General features: G+C 33.0%; 1 protein-coding gene across 1 annotated transcript; it reads left to right on the forward strand.

The window, feature by feature from the left end:
• Positions 1-8,324: 8,324 nt before the first annotated feature.
• On the forward strand, positions 8,325-11,790 carry LOC122580588 (salicylic acid-binding protein 2-like). The gene is made up of 3 exons (XM_043752856.1): positions 8,325-8,798; positions 11,138-11,275; positions 11,378-11,790. Exons 1-3 carry the CDS (start codon positions 8,421-8,423, stop codon positions 11,657-11,659), a joined length of 798 nt encoding a protein of 265 aa, XP_043608791.1. The 5' UTR covers positions 8,325-8,420; the 3' UTR covers positions 11,660-11,790.
• Positions 11,791-24,080: the final 12,290 nt, after the last annotated feature.

Consider the following 24,080-nt stretch of genomic DNA (forward strand, 5'->3'; position numbering starts at 1 on the left):
GTTATCTATAGCACCTCTACGAAAACCATTATCTAAAAGATGTCGAGTTAGAGTATCATACCAGGCTCTAGGTGCTTGTCTCAGAGCATACAATGCTTTGTTCAGTCGATACACCTAGTGAGGTTTTTCTTTATTTTCAAACCCTGGAGGTTGATACACATACACAACTTCTTCTAGCTCTCCATTCAGGAATGCACTTTTAACATCCATTTGGTAGACTTTGAACTCATGATGAGCTGCAAAAGCTAAGAAAATTCTGATAGCTTCTAGTCTTGCCACTGGTGCAAAAGTCTCATCAAAATCAATTCCTTCTTCTTGTACATAACCCTTTGCAACAAGTTTGGCCTTGTTTCTGATTACATGGCCATCTTCATCTACCTTGTTTCTAAAGACCCATCTTGTCCCAATTGGTTCTTTCTTCAGATTGGTGGGACATGGAACAAGCTCCCAAACATTGTTCCTTTCAAATTGGTTGAGCTCTTCTTGCATGGCTTCAACCCAACTTGGATCTTTCAAAGCCTCGTCAATCTTCTTCGGTTCTATCAGTGACAAGAAGCTGACGAATAAGCATTGATCGCTTGTGGCTCTTCTGGTTTGAACCCCTCTACTTGGATCGCCAATCACTTGATCAATTGGATGTGAGCGAGTCCATTTAGAGTAATGACCAGGATGAACAATGATATCAGTGCAAGAACTTCTCTGTCCTACTTCAGAAGATGGATCAGAATAAACTATTTTAGCTTCATCGTCTTCATCATCTTGTAAATCACGATTTGCATCATGAAATTCTTCGTTCTGAGGTATTTCAGGGGAAACTGATATCTGAGGAGTAGCACGCACATCTGATCCAATAGTCAATTCAGGAGGTAGTTTGAATGTGACTGAAGGATAGAATGGAATGTTACTTTGCTGATTTGAAGTTGGTTCTGGACTGGATTGAACAGAAACAAGTTCAGGTGACTGATCTGATTTGTCATTTTGATCAGAATCACCGAAACTGAGAGGACTTCCTGAAGGTTGTTCAGAGACTGGTTTATCAAAGATTGCTGAATTTGATTCATCAAAGGTAACATGAACTGACTCATCAACCTTTTCAAGTCTTTTGTTATAGACTCTAAAGGCCTTGCGAATTGTTGAATATCCTAGGAAATACCCTTCATCAGCTTTGGCATCAAATTTGCCCAATTTGCTGGAATCATTCAAAATGTATACTGGACATCCAAAAACATGAAAATATCCAATATTTGGCTTTCTATTTCTGAGTACTTCATAGGCAGTCTTCTTATGTCTTTTGACATAAATGGAACGATTCTGAGTGTAGCAAGCAGTTGCAACAGCTTCAGCCCAAAAACATTTTGGAAGACCTGATTCATTCAACATGCTTCTGGCAGCTTCTATCAGTGTTCGATTCTTTCTCTCCACCACACCGTTTTGTTCTGGAGTGTGTGCTGAGGAGAAATTCTGAGATATGCCAGTGTCAGTGCAGAAGGTTTCCAGAGTGGAATTTCTGAACTCAGTGCCATTGTCACTTCTGAGCTGACAAACTTTTCGCTTGTGCTTGAGTTCAATTTGTTTGATGAGGGCAATAATTTCAGCAGCAGCTTCACTTTTATTTCTGAGGAAGATTACCCAACAATATCTTGAATATTCATCAACTACAACCAAGGTGTACTTCTTCCCGGCTCTTGTCTGAACATTCACAGGACCAAAGAGATCCATGTGTAACATGTGAAGTGGTTCAGTGATGCTGAAATTTTGCTTGGTTTTAAAGATGCTCGTTTCTTCTTTCCCATTTCACACCCTGGACATGGCTTGTCTTTATTGAAAGACATGGCTGGTATCCCATCAGCAAGTTGTTTTCTTGACAATTTATTTATATTTTTGAAATTTAGATGGGATAGTCTTTTGTGCCATAACCAGTTGGTGTCCTCATCAGCCTTTGTATAGAAACATTGTTCAGAAGTAGCACTGTTCATGTCTACTACATAAATGTTTCCTTTTCTGGGAGCAATCATTACTACCTTCCAATCTCTGTTGAATATGGTACCTTGTGAAATATCAAATAAAACCTTAAAGCCATCATCACAAAGTTGACTGACACTGATCAGGTTATATTTCAAACCATTCACATATGCAACTTTTGTGAATTTGACCTGACCATTATTCACAATACCATATCCTTCAGTTTGTCCATGATCATCATTACCAAAAGTTATTGAGGGCCCCTCTTGCACCCTATATTCCTCCAGCAGGGATTTGTGACCAGTCATGGTTCTGCCAGCAGCACTGTCAAGAAACCAAGTATTCTTTTTGCGGTCACCCTGCACATACACAAAAATTAGTTCTTTTTGGGAACCCATCTTTTGATGGGTTCACTGGACTTTCCCTGAACAGTCTCAGATTTCTTTGGTATGTGTGGAACAGATGGATCAAAGGGAATTTCAGTCATAACTTCTGATGACACAAAAACAGTTGGTTTAATGATCTCAGAAACCTTTTTCTTCTCAGATTTTTGCTTTTCTTGTTTGATTTTCTTTGAAAAAGATTTTGGGTTTTGTTTGGGATTTTGGGGAGTGCTTTCTACGTTTTTCAATCGTGCATTACAGCTTTGCACTTGCCTAGCCAAGTTTTGAAATTGACTCTCAATCCTTAACAAAATAGATTCATGATCAGACACCTGAGCTCTACCAGAATCTGAGGTAGAAGGCTCAGCAGGGATGACATTCTTCTTTTTTTTTTCTGGTTATGGAAAACCTGATTTGAAGATTGAGGGGAGGGCTTCTTGGATTTAGCCTTCTTGTCTGAAGCATTGGTCTGACATGCTTCAGATTTGCCCTCATGTTCTTCCTGGGTTTGATCAGTTATCAGTTTTGTTTTTCCAAGATCTTTAAAAACAATTTCTGGTCTCATTTCTTTTGGAAGAGCATCAAAATCAGTTATTACAGAAGCAAGATGAAGATCACCAGTACCATAAGCAATTCTTTGGTTTTCAAAGGTTTTCTTTATGGCAGCTTCTGGAAAAGGTGATTTCATCCAAGATTTGATTATTTTTTGTTCCTTTTCTAAAATGATTTTCAATTCTTCCTTTTCCAATTCTAATTTTGAAACCATTGACTGATAACTTTTTAGGGTCAACTGAACCTCTTTCAGTTCTTTTAATCTGGCCTGACTGGCGTTCAGTTCAGAAGAATTTATTTCAAAATTTTTAATACCTTCTGAACGCACAGTCTCAACATACGATATGTCAGCCTCAATTCGAACTAAAAGATCCAGTTTTAGTCCTTCATCATTCTCAAAACCAAATTCACTAACCTTTTTCATGATAATATCCACCCAACGACCAGATTCCACATCAGATTTAACAACATGACTTTGATCTTCACGAGCCATGAAACACATATCCCTTACTTCTTCTTCATCATCAGATGACTCATCAGAATCCTCCCATTTTTCAGTATTGGCTACCATGCAGCTATTTTTGTTGGATTTCTTCTTGTGCCACCATTGCCATATGGGCTTTAAGCTTTTTGTACTTAGCTTTGTACCCATCATCTGGCTTCTGAAAGATAGAGTGGTTAGGGGTAGTGTGTGATGAGGAGGGTTGTGATGATCTACATTCCTTCATAAAATGTCCTTTCTTTCCACATTTAAAACATTCAAGATTGGACTTATCAACAGTGTTGGTTGATGAAAATTGTTTGCCATTTCTTTTGTTCTTAAGCTTAAAACGATTAAAGGTTTTGGCAATCATAGCAATTAGATCATCATTATCATCCTCATCACATTCATGTGATGCATAATCAGAAATACCAACTTTCATCATTTCAGCTACTATCTTCTTCACTGAGTCAGACTGATCACTCTCAGAAGATAGTAGGGCAGTGTCTTGAGGTTCAGAATAATGAACCAGAGCTGACTTGGTAGATGAATGATTCTTTGCATCTTGCTCAGCCACTGCTCTCTCTGCTTTGTTTTCCTCAGTGAATCTAAAAGTACCATATAGAGAGGCAAGAGTATGGCTGTGAAGAGTGTTTCCTTGTCTTAACACCATGATCAAATTTTCCCATTTTGAAGGTAAAATATCACAAAATTTTTCAAGCAAAATTTCTTTGTCTTTTGTGACACCAAGAGCTTTTAATTGATTGACCAAATTTGTAAATCTAAGATATGTTTCAGTTAGAGACTCATTTGGTAATGCAAAAAATGCTTCATATTTTTTATTTAAAGAAACTTTTCTTGTGGTGACAGTTTCCTTTGTTCCTTCAAATTGTGTTAGTAATTCTTCCCACATCAACTTAGAATTATCAAGTAAAACAAGAGTTGGTTTTAAGCTTTCTGGGACAGCAAAGAGAATCATGTTTTGTAACTTAGAATCTAGGTCAGCCAAACGATGATCTTCTTCTGACCAATGATCTTTCTCTTTAGGTGTTAACCTAGGGGTTCCATCTTGATTAAAAACGACAGTTGAAGCATTCATGGGAACATAAGGACCTTCAATGAGAATGGTGGTTAAGTGTCTTTCAACACCAGCGATGTACTTGAGCATACATGCCTTCCAAGTAATGAATGTGTCACTATTTCCATTAAATTTTGGTACCGGATTATTTGGAAAGTGAACATGAACACTGGGTTGAGCTGGTGGTGGAGGTGGTGGATTTTGATTCATATTAACATTTGGGTTAGGGTTTTGTTGTTCGGTTCCAGACATCTTGTAGGATCAAAACAGGTATAACAACTTAATGATTTAACCTGGGAGGCTCTGATACCAAATGTAAGTCCACCTAACAAGATGTACACAAGATCAAGATATAACAAGATATAAGGTTAGACAATAATAATCACAAGTTATATCAAGTAACCCGACTGGCAAGTAAATCGAAACTAGATGGGACTAGTTAGAATTACGATCCAGATAATGGATAATAGTAATAAAGTATGATTGCTTGAAACTATATAAATTACTAAATATAATCAAGTATTATGGCAATGAGTCAAGATGTATTTTTCAATGTATTTTATTTATTGCTTATAAACAAAATACAAGAGTTGTTGCGGAACAAAGATAATCACACTTGTGAAAGTATCTAAACAACCCAGAAATACAAATGATCTATGTAACGAGGAATTACTCATAAGAATACTTAGAGTAATATCACACGTTGCAATTGCCAAAGTTCCAAGCAATTTTGCAAGTGTGAGAAGTCTTATATTTATATGCAAAGCATGTCTTGATGACATGGCAAAATGCCGTATCAATATGGTTGGATGGATTTGTAGGACAAATCCATAACACGCTTGTTTAAGGTAAAGTATGTCAGTTTCTTGATGTGACTTGACATACTTTATTCCCAACCTTTTGCTAAAACTTTCCCAATCCCAGGTTGATAGTAATTAACCGGGTAAAGGTAATTAAAGCTGCAAAAAGACTTTCCTCGTAATCAGTGAAAAAGTGTTGTAAGTACTTTTTCACTGAGCCTCTTCAGATTCAACTTCAGGTAAGATCTTCTCTGAGCTCTGCTTCTGAGATGGTCTTCTTCCTCAGTCTTTGACTTCCGTCTGAACGTCTTCAGTGTTGGTTGATTCTGAATCTGAAGTGAAACTTCAGTGAGCTAAATTCTGAATGACTTCAGAATCCTGAGCAAGCTTTCTTTACTGAGTTTCAACTATTTTGAACAAATTATACTTAGTCGATTTTCGACCTAACAAAAAGAAAAAAAAAAGTCTAAGATAAATAAAAAAAAATTCGTGGTGCATAATTGATGAGCACATCTGAAGAGTTGACAATATGGATCATACAATGAGAAGATCCGTTGTGCATCCTCAACTCTTTGACTTCTTCAAGTTATATACTGTATATATATATATATATATATATTACAAGTCACCATCTTTAATCTACTCTACTAAGTTTTGACTATAAAAAATGTTAAATATATATAGCTTTCAGATTATATTAAGAAATGTAAAAAGTTATAAAAGGTTTAGTTGTACTCTGTGTTTAAAAAGTTGTAAAAAACAACTTAGTTTTTGGTCATTCTTAAGATTAAAAGCTTGTAGTAACCAAAATATCATTCTTATTACAACATCTAGCACTCACCATCTATCACTCATCCCGCCCTAAAATATACTTACATATAAGATAGTACTCTTATCCGTCATCCCCTTAGATAATATCATACCGCATCCCACCAACACCATCACCATTAATCATCACTACCACCCGTCACTCACGTACTTCTCACATCTCGTCGTGACGTCGTCTTCATCATCATTATGCCGTAAGTACCCGAATAACCTACTAGTCAACAATTAGATATAGTTGAGAACTAGGAGGTTCACAAGCCCCGTCTTTGCGGGGCCATAATTATTGTTTACGAGTTTTCCTTTTTAAACACAATACCACAATATGTTTACTCTTGGATAATTTCGTTAACATAATATTAATAAAAGACCGCGATTGTCTGTCTTATGTTTTAAGAGCAATAACAAAACATTCCATCATATTTAGAAAGAAAAGAAAATTAATCAACCAAAAAAAAAAAAAATAACACGGGTGCAACATGGAAAAATTCGTCGGTGCAATGTTTTGCTTCAATATAAATATTTAGTTGTAGGATCAAACTAAAGAGTTTGATAGTCTTGTAATGAAATTTGAATTGTCCAAAAATCAACTATGTAAAAGTTTGAAAGCCTTAGTGGTAAAATTTAAAAATACCTAAAAAGTTTGAAAGCTTTAATAATAAAATTTTGTCGTTAGTTATATCTATAGGTAATAATCCTTTTTTAATATTATATAAATGATGATGTGTTATCAACAAATTGAGATTTTAGTATAGGGGTTAATGATAAAAGTTGTTTAATGTGATAAGTCAGTATATTGCTGATGTGACACCAATAAATTGAGTTTTCAGTATGGTAGGTTAAAGATGGTCTAATAGATATAATGGTGTAATGTCGGGAAGGACTACGTACTTTTAATTTTGTACATGGTACAATGAATTTTTTTTTTATTTTTAAGTTTATTGTGTATATGTACACGATTCAACAGGTAAAAGTTTTTTTTTTCTCTAATCACTTATTTTCCGGCAACTTTCTTTTTTAATGTAATTAAATATTTTTTTGGTAACCTTAAGCTTTTGGATTGAATATTAAACATACATCCAAAAATAGATCAATAAATTTGCCTAGATCCAATCGAGCTTCAAATTGAGACCTGCAACTTGCAATTTCTCCATCATACAAGATGGCGAAAAACTTTTGGCTAAATTTGAGCGTAATGTAAGGTTGCGGAGAAAATAAATGGTTAATTACTAAAAAAAAATAGAGAAAAAGTTGCCGAAAATGAGTGGTTGCTTTGAATTGCTACATAATTTTTGGATAGATATCTCCTTGCTACATAATTTTATTAGAAAATATTATCGGGAAAGTGTTTGTTTTTTAAAGTGTGATATACTTTTGTAGTAGTGTAATAATCCTTAAATTTTATTTTTTTTTTATATTACATGTTAACCCCTATAACAAAGTTAGACTTTATGTTTCATTGAATTTTGGCCTTATAATAGGCCGGTGTTCAAATCCCGTTGGCAACCCTATGATTGATGTCACTTCGCCCTCTGGTTTACAACTCCTATGATTGATGTCTCTTTGCCCTCTGGTTTACAATAACTCTTTATGCATTGTTCTTCTTATGGTCACTTGTCCCACACTTGAAACATTTAAACGGCCATATAATCTTAAATTTTGTGACACAAGATGATGGCTCCTAATTACCAAGCCAATAATCCTGTCCAATCACAATATCCATCTAAGATTAACGTTGGTACTAAGTTGATTCAGAAATTTTCCTTAATGGGTTGCTAATTCACATTCACTATATATAAACATCAATCGCTTATAGAATTTAGGAAGAACCAATATAATCTTTGCATACGAAGCAACACAAGTAGAATGTTAAGGAGAATTGGCCCAAAGAATAGCCTATATGAGCTAGTCAAAAGGCAACAGTAGTACGTTTTGTGATTATATATATGTGACTTGCACGCCATGTTTTTAAGTTGGATTAATGGATTGAAAATGCATTGAATTTTAACATATATCATATTGCATGTATGATCTATCTTTCAAACTTCCTTTTATATGGATTCACTTTTATATCTAGAACTTAATATAACGGTATGTGATAAATCTATCATATTTTTTGTCATTAGCAACAAATATACATATTATACTCTACAGTGTAACTAATCATTATTGTAAATTAAATTTATCACTTCCATGATATAGATAATCTAACCATCAATCCATCAAGTACCCAATTACATTACACAAGCATGAGAGGGACTTGTAAAGAACAAAAACATTTTGTATTATAAATATAACCAAAACCATCAACTACCCAAATACATTACACACGCACAAACATGAGTGAGAGTACTTGTGACGAACAAAAACATTTTGTTCTAGTACATGGTCTATGTCATGGAGCCTGGTGTTGGTTCAAACTGAAGCCTCTTCTCGAAGCAGCCGGTCACCGTGTTTCCGCATTTGATTTATCTGCCTCCGGAACCAATATTAAATCCATACAACAAGTCACAACATTTTCTGACTACACTATGCCATTACTAGACTTCATGGCCACCATTCCTCCAGAGGAGAAGGTTGTGCTTGTTGGCCATAGCCTAGGTGGTTTGAACATAGCTCTTGCCATGGAACAGTTCCCCGAAAAGGTTTCCGTTGCTGTCTTCCTCACCGCCTTTATGCCAGATACAGTACACAAGCCTTCTTATGTTATAGAGCAGGTACTTCAATTCATTTTAATTAATTTCTAGGTAAGTTTTTCAAAATACTAGGGCCTGCTTGGTTGTAGAAACTATTTTCTAGTTTTTTATTTCTAAATTTCTTGAAAATGAAAAGGGGTTTTATTTTCTAAAAAACAAATAAAAATTTTGAAAACACATTTTAATTTGAAAACATGTTAGAGATGTGAGGAGATCAAGGGGGAATGAAATGGAAAATAGAAAACAAGAAAAAAATGTTTTCAAATTTTTCTATGTAAAATTGAAAAACATTGTTTTCTTTTTTGTTTTCTTGGAAAATATTCTTAGAAAGTATATATGATTAGAACGCGTTTTCTATTTTTTATGTTTTCTTGAAAAACAACAATGAAAAAGGGTTGTTTAACGCCCCTCTAGTATTTTAGTTTTGAAGGACAGCTACCTTACTTTCAAATAAACGTAAATATATGTTTGTGCCTAAGCTTGATTTCTGGACTTACATCCTAAGACGCACGAGCCAAATAAAGCTTTTCAAAATATGGTCGTAGAATAATAAACGTAAATATTTTTCAAAATCTTTTAATTCTCTACGAATTGGGTTAACCCCATATATATTGGCTTCAAAATACTACAGTAATTAACTTGCTTTTCATCAATGTACGAGCGTGATCTCTTATTTAGTGCACATTGTTTATCTCAAGATAATACAACAAGAATACAAGATGATACAACTGTAAGACCAAATTTACATCGATCGTAAAAAGTTGATAAAACACGTTAGAAAAGTTGATAAAACACGTTAGAAAAGGTTATTAGGTAGTAAAATTTTCTTTTTACTAAAAGATTAAAAAGATTTGTCACGATGAGTATAAATTAACAGTGAATTAAAACATTTGAATGACATAGACTTGTGCACCTACCGTGTACGGGTGTGTAGGGCTAATTAAGTTTACTTGACGTATTTTAGTTTCGAATATATTGGCCGGGTTATCATAATGTAATAACTATATTGGTCCCCTGTGGCCCTATCTACTGCAAATGACCAACTTAGGTCTTATGTCCCATCCGATAAAATTGGAACCATACATACACGTTAGCATAGTCCATACGCATGGATGAAACATACAAATCGAAAAATGGTTAAAAATTAATTATCAATTACCCATCGTTGGAGTGGTTGTGCACCTGGGTTTTACCCATGAGATGGAACACTTAAGTTCAATCCTGTTGTTTAGCCTTTGTGGTTAGTCACCTTTCGCCATTGGAATACCACAGGTCAGATTTTATTGATCGACAATTCAAAATCTCTATTATAAATAAAAAAAGATTGTTTTCAAAAGATATTTTTAGAATAACGTTGATGTGACAAACTTAAAATTGTCTATACACCTTATTTTTAAAAAAGATCATATCATATTTACAATTTTTTTTTTAGTTTAACAATTATTTTTAATTTGCATTCTTTCCTTTCCAATTTTACCACTTAATTTTTATTCCCTCCGTCCCATATTGAATGTCCAATTTTGACTTGTCAAGTCTTCTGTTTTAAACTTTGACCGTGAAAATATTTGTCTATATTATACAACAATTCATATAAAATATATGGACGGATTGAGTTTTTAATGTACTTTTCATTGATATAACTTTCGTAAACTATTATATAACACAAAAAATATATTTATGGTCAAAGTTGTAAGCAGAAAACTTGACAAGTCAAAATTGAACATTTAATATGGGACGGAGGGAGTATTTATTATTTTCTCTTACTTATTTTTGACTCGCATCATCGCAATCGCAATTATGGTTCTATTATTAGTAATTGCACATTGAATCTTAACATTGTCTTACTCTTTGTTTTTTCAAAAACCACTTTTATATGTGTATTAATTCAAGTTCCCAATAGTGTCGAATATACAATATGTACCGGTGTTTTGAATCTTTCAAATGATTGTTACGTTCAAAGTTTTATTAATTCGATATCAACATCAAAATTTACCTATTACAAATATTATTATCTTGTATTTATAATAAAAACATGCATGTTTTTAACTATTTGGATTGAACGTGGGTTTATTAGCTAGTACAAAAATATAATATTATACGATGAAAATTTTACATTAGTTAGGGAGCTCTAGCCAAACCACATAATCAGGACTAGTTTAGTTTGTGTTTAGCTTTGTTGATATTTATGACCTGCGTGAGGTAAATTACATTTTAAGATATCTTATCATATCATACATGAGTCTCAAATTGAGTAAACATACATTTTAATAAAATGTATTTTACTATTTCACTTTTTGTAGTAATTATTTAGTTTATATATAACTATTGTAAACTAATGTTACTTAAACTCGATAATGAAGCTTAACGCAACTATTCCGGAAGAAGGTTGGTTAGATACACAGTTCTTGCCATACGACGACGAAAACGTGCCTAATCAAACAATTCTTTTGGGTCCAAATATGTTGTCCTCGAAGCTCTATCAACTTTGTTCCATTCAGGTTAATCTTTTATCACTTAAATTATATTCCTCCAAAATATATATTACAACTCTTATATTATATCGACTATAAACACTAGCGATTATTGTATTCTACTTTTAGGATCTTGAATTAGGAAAAATATTGGTCAGACCTGGATCTTTATTTGTGAATGACCTGCAAAATTCAAACGAATTTACGAAAGAAAGATATGGCATTGTGAAGCGGGTTTTTGTCTTATGTGATGAAGACAAACTCATCAATGAAGATTTCCAAAAATGGATGATTGAAAATAGTCCAGTGGTCGAGACTAAAGAGGTGAAAGGTGTGGACCATATGGCGATGTTATCTGACCCAAAACAACTCAGTGTTTGCCTCCTTGACATAGCTGTTAGACTTGCTTAGAAATTCTTCATTTTATGTTTATGAAAATACACATTCGCAATTACTACTTTCAGTCATTATATGTTTTAGAATTGCGTCCATGGAACATTGTAATTTGAATTAATTATCTTTCTTGTTGTTATTGTTTTCAATTGTCAAGAACATCCTTTCTTTTAAGCATAAAGCTTCATGTTGTTAAGGCTTTTCATTGCATAGAAAAAAAAACAAAAAATTCTTTGGATGGTTTAGTTTATTTAATATTGGTTCCATCTAGATACAATCTGAAGCTGATAGATACAAGGGTTTAATAACTGGGTATTGTGCCTTTGATTAAAGAATGTTCTCCACCATTTTTCTCCACTTATCTGACTAGGTAATTGTTGGTATGTGCTTTATTAGAACGTAGCTATTTGTCATTGCTTTTAGAGAATTTTTTTGCCAGTAGTTAATTTTAAGCATAGTCACCTGGTTCGCGATTCGCTCCGATTTGGATTCGCGATATTGAATCGCAATTTGCGAGGTCCCATGAATGTGGTTCGTAGGAGATAGATTCATTCGATTCAATTCGATTCATTTCTGTTCGGTGAACCCAAATTTATAAATACATTAATAGATGCATATATTATAAGGTAAATTACACTTTTTGTCCATAAAGTTGGCAGCTTTTTCACTTTTCGTCCCTAATGTTTTTTTATTACAATTTTAACTTTAAAGTTGGCAGAATTTTTCAATTGACGTCTTTTGGCCAAACGGTGTTAAGTTTCAGCCGTTAAGTCCCACACGTGCAAAACACGTGAGGGACTGAAAATGCAAAACGTGAAAAGTTCAGGGACGAAAACTGAAATTTACTTTATCAATTGTCATCATCCTCATCTTCTCCAGCTGAGTGGCCGGAAAATTCGCCGGAAAACTTAAAATGTCGATATCTCACTTGTTTCTTCAAATTAGACCACGAAAATGCCACCAAACTTCTCAAAATTAATTTTTGCATCAATCCTAACCAAAAGATTTCAGATTCAACACTTGCCGGAAAACTCACTATATATATCACCTCATGTAATTGTTGAAAAAGGTAAATATGTAATGCATTTCCGTCAAGCTTTAACCAGGCAACAAGATACAACATAAGACACAGCCAAAAACTAATGAACCATATTCACCTTCTTGCTATATGTTCGTTCCTTTGAACATAAAGCTAGGTAGGCACGATGAAATCTTATAGTATCCATTACTAAGCTGAAAATTTAAACAAAAATTAATAGTGAACATAACAGCAATTAGTAAATAGCATTGGCATGAAGTTGCAAAGTGACCATCTTAAATTACCTTGAAAATCTTAGAAACATAACATACAAATCTATAATATTTTTTACTCTTGATATATGTGTGTCTGCATGCAAGGAATATAATTGGATACACATTGATAAATAGCAAATTACCATAGACTTTACTGGAACATAAAACCTACAGTTTGTAAGCAGGAATTTGATAAAGAAAACTCCCCCTACTTCACCAGTCACAAAAGTGGCATTTTATAGTTTTAGTGTATAGATAACCCATTTTATATGACTGTTAATATCATTTTGAGTTTTTCGGAAAGTGTTGAATCTGAAATCTTTTGGTTAGGATTCGTGCGGAAATTAATTTTGAGAAGTTTGGTGGTGGTTTCATGGTCTAATTCGAAAAAACGAGTGAGATATTGACATTTTAAGTTTTTCGGATGATTTTCTGGCCACTCAGCCGGAGAAGATGAAGATGATGACAATTGATAAAGTAAAATTCAGTTTTAACTTTTCACGTTTTGCATTTTCAGTCCTTCACGTGTTTTGCACGTGTGGGACATAACGGCTGAAACTTAACACCGTTTGGCCAAAGGACGTCAATCGAAAAATTCTGCCAACTTTAAGGTTAAAATTGTAATAAAAAAACTTTAAGGACGAAAAGTGAAAAATCTGCCAACTTCAGAGACAAAAAGTGTAATTTACCCTATATTATAATACTCCAAGATTCAAACATTTTCACTAATTTAATAAACAAATTATAAGTTTCTAAACTTAGAAATTTAAAATTAACTACATAAAATAAAACGAATACTTAAAAATTACACAACCTTTTGTTTCAATAATTACTCATCTCTTTGGATGTACGTTTAATATATTAATTTTGATTAGTTAAACCAAAAATCTTTAAACTCAAACACAATTAACCGAACTCAATTCACCACCCTCTACCAGTTCGGTGTCTTTTGTCTTTGGTTCGTGAATCGGTACGTGAATCATATCGTGAATTGGATCGTCGAACCGAAATGAAGTTCGTGAAGTCTTCAGTGAATCCGGTTACTATGGTTTAAAGAGCCAAGTTATAATTAGGTAGCAAGAGAACTCTAAGAAGTGGGAGCGACCTCTTAATTTTATAATAATTCTTTTCACTCCTATCGTGACGTATTTTTCATTTTGTGTACATGATGCAACATGAACTTTTTTATTGCATGGTTTAAAGAGCCTAGTTATAATTAGGTAGCAAGAGAACTCTAAGAAGTGGGGGCGACCTCGTAATTTTATAATGATTCTTTTCATTTCTATCTCGAGGTATTTTTCATTTTGGGTACATGATGCAACATGAACTTTTTTATTGCATCGTGTTTCCAAATCCAACACACAACAAACTTTCAAATTTAATATACAGATGGTATATATTTAAGTGACTTGTTGACCAATTCAACGGATAAAAATCGTATTTTCGGAACAAAAGAAATTTCAACCATTAATTCCCATAAGCTTTTTCTCTGCATTTTCTATAACCTTATTTGGTAACTTCTAAAGCCTTTTGATTGAATATCAAACATACGTCCAAGAATAGATCCAAAATTTTGGCTATACTGTGTCAATGTTTTTACTTATTATAGTATTTCTTAGTAAATTAAAAGGTTTCTATCATTTTTCATCCAAAAAAACAATTATATATATGAAAAATGAATATGGTGTTGTCTTACATGTTAGAATATGAGCACATAAACATACATAATCACTAGTAAACGTAATGGAAGAAAACAAAACAAATATGTAATCAAATTAATTAACAAAGAATAGAATTGAGATGTGCACCTTATGCAAAGCTCCAATAAAGATAATAATAAGATTATTATTATTATTTTAAGGTTTATAGCAAAACTTCTCTACGATTATACACTAGACACCCCTATACTGTATGCTAGTACCCTGATCACAAACTTCACAAACCTGTTGTGAATCTCCTTAATATCGAAACTCTTTGAACCGAAATTATTTGATGCCATCAAATAAAACCAAATCATAATTAATACTAGTGCATTAATTATATATGTGATTCATATCTTTGTTTCGAACGACACAAACCAAATAAACCTTAGAAAGGTTTTTGGTCGAACACACTAACGAGAAAAGAGGATTTAATTTTTTGTGTGAAGGAATGAATGACCTTCAGAATAAAGCCTCTATATATAGGGATTATTTAGGGTTTATTTATTTGGTCATTTTAATCCTCCATTTAATTAGTTAAATATAATTAACCCCTTAATATATTTAAATTAATCATTTCGTGATCTAATTAATTAACATATTACTTTAATATACTAATTAATAATATAAAGTTACCATGTCATTTCGTGTGACCCCGTAGGCTTAAATTATTTCCGGACATGCGTTTATTTCTTTAACATGATCACACTCTAACAGCTCCCACTTGAGCATATTATTATAAAAGCAATAACATTGGTTAGCGTCTAACAACACGCCAATGCTCCCGGAAATATTTAAGAATAGATTCTTAAATTGCCAAGTTGAAATGATTTAGTCTTTAATATCCCTTTGTTTAGATACCCTTGTTAGTTATGAATATGGATCAATGTCATTTCATAATTTAACGATTATGTTTCTTATTTCTACAATTAATTAAGATTACCAAATTAGTCAAGACAACTTCTTGAGTTCATTTGGGTGTGGCTACACAAACATTTTCAATTAATTAATGAGGGCGTCAAATGGTATCATACTTCAGTTGCAAATTGAGAGAACAAATCCTGTATTGACTACAAGTGTCTGGCCATGTCATTTCTCAACATTTCTGAAAATAGCCCTTTATTACTGCCTTGTTCAGGACAGTTAGGAACTATATCAAGAAATCCAATCCACACATGCATAACTATATCAAGTCAAAGGATAAATAAAGTAACCATTTCACGTATTTCATCTAATGACGCCGATCCATAAAATGATAATTCGTTTTGTGGGGTAAGTCCAATATTCACCTTTTGAATATCATGTGAGTTTGGTACGATCTACTATCTTCAAAATATTCCCTTAAATATTTTCACCAATCTCTCACAATTGTCTTACTTTAATTATATTCTCATATAATTAATCGACAATGGACGTTTAGAATATTCAACTAATATTCATGGATCTAAACATGCAAATATAGGACACAATTATTATAAAATGAAATTACTTATACCGCGTATAAAAATTCATTTATTAAAATAATAATAGTTTAACATCTCATTATCCAAATACCAACAACAGATTTACATGATATAACTAGCAATAACCTATGCCCACGGCACACTTATTGACCTTTCCTTTTGACAATACCTTTGTAAAAAGGATCCGCTAAGTTACAATCTGTGTGAACTTTGAGTAGTTTGATTTCACACAATTCGCTTTGCTCACGAACGTAGCGATATCTTCTCAGGTAATGTCTGGCACCTTTCTGAACCCCAGGTTCATTGGCAATGATAATTGCTCCTGAATTATCACAGTACAAATCCATAGGTGTGTTATTTGAGGATTAACATGTTAAAATCCAAAAATAAACTATCCAGACAACCTTCATGTCGTCTTCTCTGAGACGGCAATATACTCAGACTCTGTCACATACATAACAATTGTGGTTTGCTTTTAGCTTAAAGCATTCCATCGTGTCTTCATTTAAAATGAAGACGTATCCTGACTGATATCTTTGAAACATCTTCATCAGTCATGAAATCCAACATCACAAATTCTATTACCATTTGAATTTTGATCAGGATTTCAACCATACACCAAGAATAATTCTTTAGTAGCCCGCATGTACTTAAGAATATTTTTCACAGCAGTTCACTGATCCACTCCGGGATTTTGCTGATATCGGCTAACAATATTTTGAGCGAACACAACTTCAGGTCTAGTGCATCTAACAGCATACATGATAGATCCCACCGCCGAAGCATAAGGATTCTTTTCATATTCTCCACCTTTTTAGGTGTAGAAGCACCATTCTTGCTAGATAAATTAAGTCCTTCTTGCATAAGCAAATTTTTGCGCTTTGAATTTTCCATCTTGAATCTCCTCAAGATCTTAAGCACTTTGACTTAATCTAATCAACCCTTTACTTCTATCTCTATAGATCTTGATTCCAAGTATGAATACTGCTTCACACAAGTCTTTTTCTTAGCGAAACACATTCCAAGATAAGATTTAACGTCTTTCAACATTGGAATGTGATTTCCTATTATCAATATGTCATCGACATACAGGACAAGGAAAGTAACATTACTCCCACTAGCTTTGCGATATACACATGGCTCATCAAGATTTTGAGCAAAACGAAACATCTTGATTTCCTCATCAAACCTTTTTTTCCAACTCCTTGATTCTTGCTTCAATCCATAAATGGGCCCTTGAAGTTTGCACACTTTGTTGGGATATTTAGGATCGACAAAACCTACCGGTTGTACCATATAGACTTCCTTGTCTATAAAACCATTTAAGAAAGTGGTTTTGACATCCATTTGCCATATCTCATAGTCATAGACGCCGCTATGGCTAAGATGATCCTAATAGCTCTAATGTCCGCAACGGGAGAAAAGTTTTCCTCATAATCAACTCCAAAAAGTTGAGTATAACCTTTCGCCACAAGACGAGCTTTATAGGTGTGTACATTTCCATCCATGTTGGTCTTCTTCTTGAAGATCCATTTACACCCAACGCTTCAACTATTTGGTTGAAGATCAACCAAGCTCCAGACTTGATTATCTTTCATGGATTTCATTTCCACATTCGCAACTTCAAGCCATTTGTCAGACTCCAGATCTGATAATGCAGCTTTGAAATTAGGAGGTTCATTCAAATCTTCTACTACATGTTCTTCAGATTTAATCATAAGATTTAATCTTTCATGAGCATGTATTGTCCTTGAGGACCTACGAAATGGAATCGCTTCATCTTCAAATTAAAATTCATCTAGAGATTCATCTCTTTGAACATTTTCCCCCCTAAGTTGAAGATTCTAGTGCTTTTAGAAGTTTGACACATCTTCTTGAGCCTCATCAAGTTCAACAATCCTCCCATTGTCTTCTTGAGATATGAGTTACCTTTCAAGGAACTCAACAAATCAAAAAAAAATACTTTGACAGTGTTTCTGGTAGGAAAGTAGAAATAGTAACCCATCGTTTCCTTTGGGTGTCCTACAAAGATGCACTTAACACTACATTCATGCGGTGTCTTGTCAACCTTCTTGGTTGGAACCACATTGAGAATGCATGCAGAAATCTCTAGACTAAAATCCCAAAATGAATGGGAAAGTCTTAAGGTTCATCATTTTTCTCACCATGTTCAACAAGGTTTGATTTCTCCTTTCACATATAACCTTATATAGGAGTAAGCTCTAGGATAAATCCACAAGCTTTTAGATGATCCTTAAACTTTTGGCTTAAGTATTCTTCATCTCGATCCGAAAGAAGAATCTAGATGGTTCTATTGAGTTGATTCTCTACTTCACTTTTAAATTCATTGAATATTTCGAAGACTTCATGTTTATGTTTAAGCAATTAAACATAATCATAATGACTGAAATCATTCATAAAAATGATGAAGTAGTTAGCACCTTTCCTTGACACTTGCCTAAATGGGCTACATACACCCAAATGTATTAGTCCAAATAGTTCCCTAGCCCTCTCCGGTTTTAGGCGGAAAAATGTATTCTTGTCATCTTGCCGAAAACATAAGGCATGCATTTGTCAAATGATTCATCATTTGATTTAACGATCTCTTGTCAAATGATTCATCATTTGATTTTAAGATCCCTTCAATTTGATTTATGCATTTCTTGCTAACGACGACGCATTTATCAAATGATTCATCATTTGATTGTAAGATTTCTTTACTTTGAAAACTTTCAATGCGTTTCTAACGATAATTCCAAAAACACGCATTTTATCAAATGATTCATCATTTGATTTCAAGATCTCTTCATACCGAAGATTTCCAATGCATTTCTTGCTAATGATAATGTCAAAACATGCATTTATCAAATGATTCATCATTTGATTGTAAGACACCGTCCCTTTGAAGTCTTTAAATGCCTTTCTTGACAAAATTAAACAAGATAACAATGTAAAAGATTTTTAGAGTCCAAGTTAAACTTGACTCTTTGCTTTTGAATTAATATTTGTATAACAACGCATATAATTCAATTTTGAAGATACTTGAAGCACTTGCTGAACCAACTTGCTTCTTCTTCGCATTCAACTCAGCTAGATACTTTAGTCGTATGCTCTTTTTGCCAAAAGGGTCTTTTAAAGTTTTGAGACAAACACAACTTGTTTTCTCTTACCAAAAATCTTGCCCTTCGCTTACGGTTGTTTTGCTTTCCGAACCTTTCCCCCTTTGATCATAAGAACTCGGGATGTAGCAAATTTCCTTGGAAGCTCTTTCTCATACTCAATTAACATGACATGAAGTTTAGTTGTGGTTTTACTCATGCTATGCATATTACAATTGCGCATGAACTCCTAAAAAATCCGTTTTTTAGGTTCATGCCAATAGTAATATGCAGATGATAAGCATAGTTTAACCTTTCCAATTGCCCATAAGTACCTTTTCAACTAGAGTACTTGAGAGCTAACCGATGTTCCATGCTCATGTCGCAAGTCATGAAGTTGATCAATTAGGTCGAACAACTCAACTCTGGCTTGCTTTTAGTACAAAGACTTGAGTTCAGTGAGCATATCACATGGAAATGAATGCTCAAATTGCTTTTGAAGGTCGGTATTCATGCTTTCCAACATTAAACAAGCAACCTCATTGTGTCTATCGTACCGAGCATTGTATGCAGCCAACTTTCAAGTTGAAACATTCGCTCCCGGAACAACGGTGTCTGCTCATCAATGACTTGAACCCAGTCATTGAAGTTTGGCTCCAGAAAGTCTTTACCTTTCTAGCATCGACCTGAAAGCCGATTGGTGTATATTTTGAGAACGATTTGTTGTTGCCATCTTCAAAATAGACAAAAGTTCAATTATCGGTATTTTCGATAATTAATCCTTAAGAAATGTAATTTACCCTTGTTAAATTGATCTAACAAATTACTTTCACTAAGGCTAGGATCCAACTTGACATACAATCATTTCATCAGTTGATCTGCTAGAAATGACGGTATTCAAAAGGTAATCGAGAATCGATAATTGCATTCATCCAACTCCTAGAATTATGGGACTTACAACAACACTGTAAAGGGGTATTAAGTGTTTTGTAAACATGTTTTGTCCCATCTTATGCCACGGGTTAAGGTCTCACCTCTTAACTCGTTTTAAGTCGCCCAATTAAGAACATGTAGATAGTCCACCGCTGTCTCACAACGAGTGGTAATCTACCTTGAAGAGATACAATTCACCTACGTCTCACGTAGAGCAAAAAGCATTGGCAAGTGTTCTTAGCAAAGTGGGTGGCATTGACTTAACTTTAAATGGGTAATGCATTTGATGTGAATCAAAAGTTTATGTTTGAAGACTCATGCATAATCTTCGAAACATAATATTTAACAAAATCATTTGTATAGTCTTAACAACACAAGAGAGCTTGGTAGCTCCATTTGAACGCACAAAGAAGCGCAAGGGCAAAGGTTTGCGATGGACGTAATTAAAAACCCGCCCATTTAGAAGGCTAGCGCACTCCGACTTATACATCTCTTAGAGTTTCTTCAAATGGGTGAGCCGGTGTATCTCAAGGTTACAAGACTCCAATTTTGTTAATGAAATCTCTATTTCGATAGTTCTTAGTCAAGTTTATTTTCAAAACCAATTTTACATCACCTTTATACAACTTATAAACAATACAAAGATCAATAAACTTTACTAATTCCAAACTACTTATTCAAGCAACAAGTTAATGTGGGCCACCTAAACATGGTCACTATGGTTCATGCATATGTTTAAACCCGGCTCCCCCTTCCGAAGAAGAGGACCACATGCATCAAGTTACCTTGATTGCGTAAGTCTTTAAACAAAATAACTAACACTTAGCACATAAACACATAAAAACATGCTGACTGGAAATTTCCAGTAGCTTCACGACCAGTTTAAGCCTGTTTCTGGTCCGATTCAGATTTAAACCAGAACTACACAGTTTTAGCCCTATGTGTTGGGCATCTACTGTCCAAAGCACGACCTCTAACTCATTACAGATTAAAAGATATGAATTTTTTAGTAAACTGTAGCACATCAAGAAATTTACACGAAAAATTCACATTGTCACATAATTATCTAATAATCAACCCTAATTATTGGATCATCATGCTTTGCAAAATATATCTCTATATATCCAGTAAAATCACAATAAATTTTGCATGAATTTTTGTGATTTTACTATTATTTAACAGCTTTAAATAATTAAGATACACGTAATCATGCAATTCATCACATAAAACATGTCAATTCACAATTCAAAACTTGCTTGAGGGTTTCAATCTCCATTGAAGAAAGTAAATTTTTAATTAAACAAAAACCCTAATTTAATTTAATTAAGATCCGATTTTAATTAATTAAAAATAAGAAAACAACCTTTTAATTATTTTAACAATTAATTACAATCAACCAACCCTTAAACCCCCCTTCAAGTTTTGATCTTTGTAATTAATAGATCACATATGTGGCTCGTGATACCACTATTAGAATATGAGCACATAAACATACATAATCACGAGTAAGCGCAACGGAAGAAAACGAAACAAATATGTAATCAAATTAATTAACAAAGAATAGAATTGAGATGTGTACCTTATGCAAAGCTCCAATAAAGATAATAATAAGATCATTATTATTATTTTAGGGTTTAAAGCAAAACCCTTCTACGATTACACACTAGACACCCCTATATCGTATGCTAGTACCCCGATCACGAACTTCACAAACCCGTTGTGAATCTCCTTAATATCGAAACTCTTTGAACCGAAATTATTTGATGCCATCAAATAAAATCAAATCATAATTAATACTAGTGCATTAATTATATATGAGATTCATATCTTTGTTTCGAACGACACAAACCAAATAAACCTTAGAAAGGTTTTTGGTCGAACACACTAAGGAGAAAAGAGGATTTAATTTCTTGTGTGAAAAAATGAATAAACTCTTAGAATAAAGCCTTTATATATATGAATTATTTAGGGTTTATTTACTTGGTGACCAAGTTAATCAAGACTTCTAAAAGGCTCTCAAAAACCGCCCCCATTTGGATTTAGGGCCCCATTCTAATTTCCATATTTCACATTTTAATTCTCCATTTAACTAGTTAAATATAATTAACCCCTTAATATATTTAAATTAATCATTTCGTGATCTAATTAATTAACATATTACTTTAATATACTAATTAATAATATAGAGTTACCGTGTCATTTCATGTGACCCCGTAGGCTTAAATTATTTCCAGACATGCGTTTATTATTTAACATGATCACACTCCAACATTACATTAAATTTGGATGAAAACCCTCTCACATACTACATTTTTACTCCTTTCGTCCCCGTCTAAATGTCTAAACTTGATTTGCTGGGTCTTTCTTCTTTAATTTTGATCGTAAATATTTTTGTTTGTCTAATATAATAACTAATAAAAGTTATATCAATGAAAAGTCAAAACAAGACATTTAAATTGAGACAGAGAAATTAAAAGTTCATTGCTAAAAAGTAAAACTTTCAAAGGTCACTGCTATTTTCGTGAATCGATCAAAAGGTGCTTTCTATTTTCTGCAGTTATCCCATATATATAACATATATGCCAGAAAGCATATCAATACTTCAAGTCTTTTATTCAAATATTATCGCATTCTAAAACTCTTCCTCTCCGACTCTCTTTCTAAAACCCTTATCTCCTTGCACTCCCTTTTTTAAAGGTGAATTTTGCTTAAAATTTTCTGCCGTGATTCGACAGTGAGAGGTTTAGCATACGTTGTCTTAACCGGGTCTGCACTAGAGAGCTCCATTAAAGTAAAAATGCCTATTTCAAATACCCAATGGGGGAAAACCCCCTACCAATCCGCCCGAAAACACGATGATTAATATGGTAAATCCTGCCCCTTCAGACTTAAACTTGAATATACCCAAGTCAAGCCTTCATAGAATGGCTACCTATATCTCAAAGTTGGCAGAATGAGGATTCGAACCTGGGATGGTGACTTATATCTCCTTACACTCCTATTTACGTACTTTATATTATATTCTTTACAAAAAAAACCATAAAAATAAAAAAAAAAACATTTTAAAAAAAAGTACTTCTTGTTATACCTTACTAATCTGCATAAGTGTGTTGATATTCTAGTGCTTCTTATAAATTATAATTCTCTTTTTGTTATATGTATATTTGTGTTAAACAGTATATTTTATTAAATACTTATATTTATTTTAAATTGTGTATTAATATAAAATTAGAAATATATATCTGTGTTAGGTATTGTAAATAGATATACTTTTGAATATTGAATTATTTTATTATTAAACTATGATCATGTATTATATTTGTCGTATATGTATTTATTGTATAAATATGATAATAGCTAGTGTAGAAAAAGAAAACTAAATAATATTATATTTAAATTACGTATTTAAGATATATATATATATATATATATATATATATATATATAAATGAAGGTAGTTTAAGGAGAGAAGGGGAAAAGATTTATTTAATATTTTTTAAAACTTTTTATATAATTTAATATAAACTCATTCCAAAATAATTTTTAAAAAAATGAATAAAGAAAATGTGTAGATATCTATACAAGTGTAGACATCTATAAAGTATAAAAAATTCTACACATGTGTAACGAATAATTTTTATTTTTAAAATTTTTTCTTTTGAATGGGTTTTCACTAAAAAAAAATAAATAAATATAAAAATTAAAAAATAAAATCAATATTCTCTTCTTAAACAATCTTATCAATTGATCTCTCTTATATGTAGTAACGAAGGATATAAATATAAATATAATATAATAATGTTGAGCCATTGACTTAAGAAGAGTATATGATCCACTTTAATTACATCCCTCTAGTGGGGTATCTTGTTTTACAAACAAATACCATGTCACTTAATAATATATGGAATATGAGTTAATTGCAAAATTGGTCCATGTGGTTTACACACTTAAG

This window comes from Erigeron canadensis, chromosome 8 (assembly GCF_010389155.1).
Source record: "Erigeron canadensis isolate Cc75 chromosome 8, C_canadensis_v1, whole genome shotgun sequence".
NCBI lineage: Eukaryota > Viridiplantae > Streptophyta > Magnoliopsida > Asterales > Asteraceae > Erigeron > Erigeron canadensis.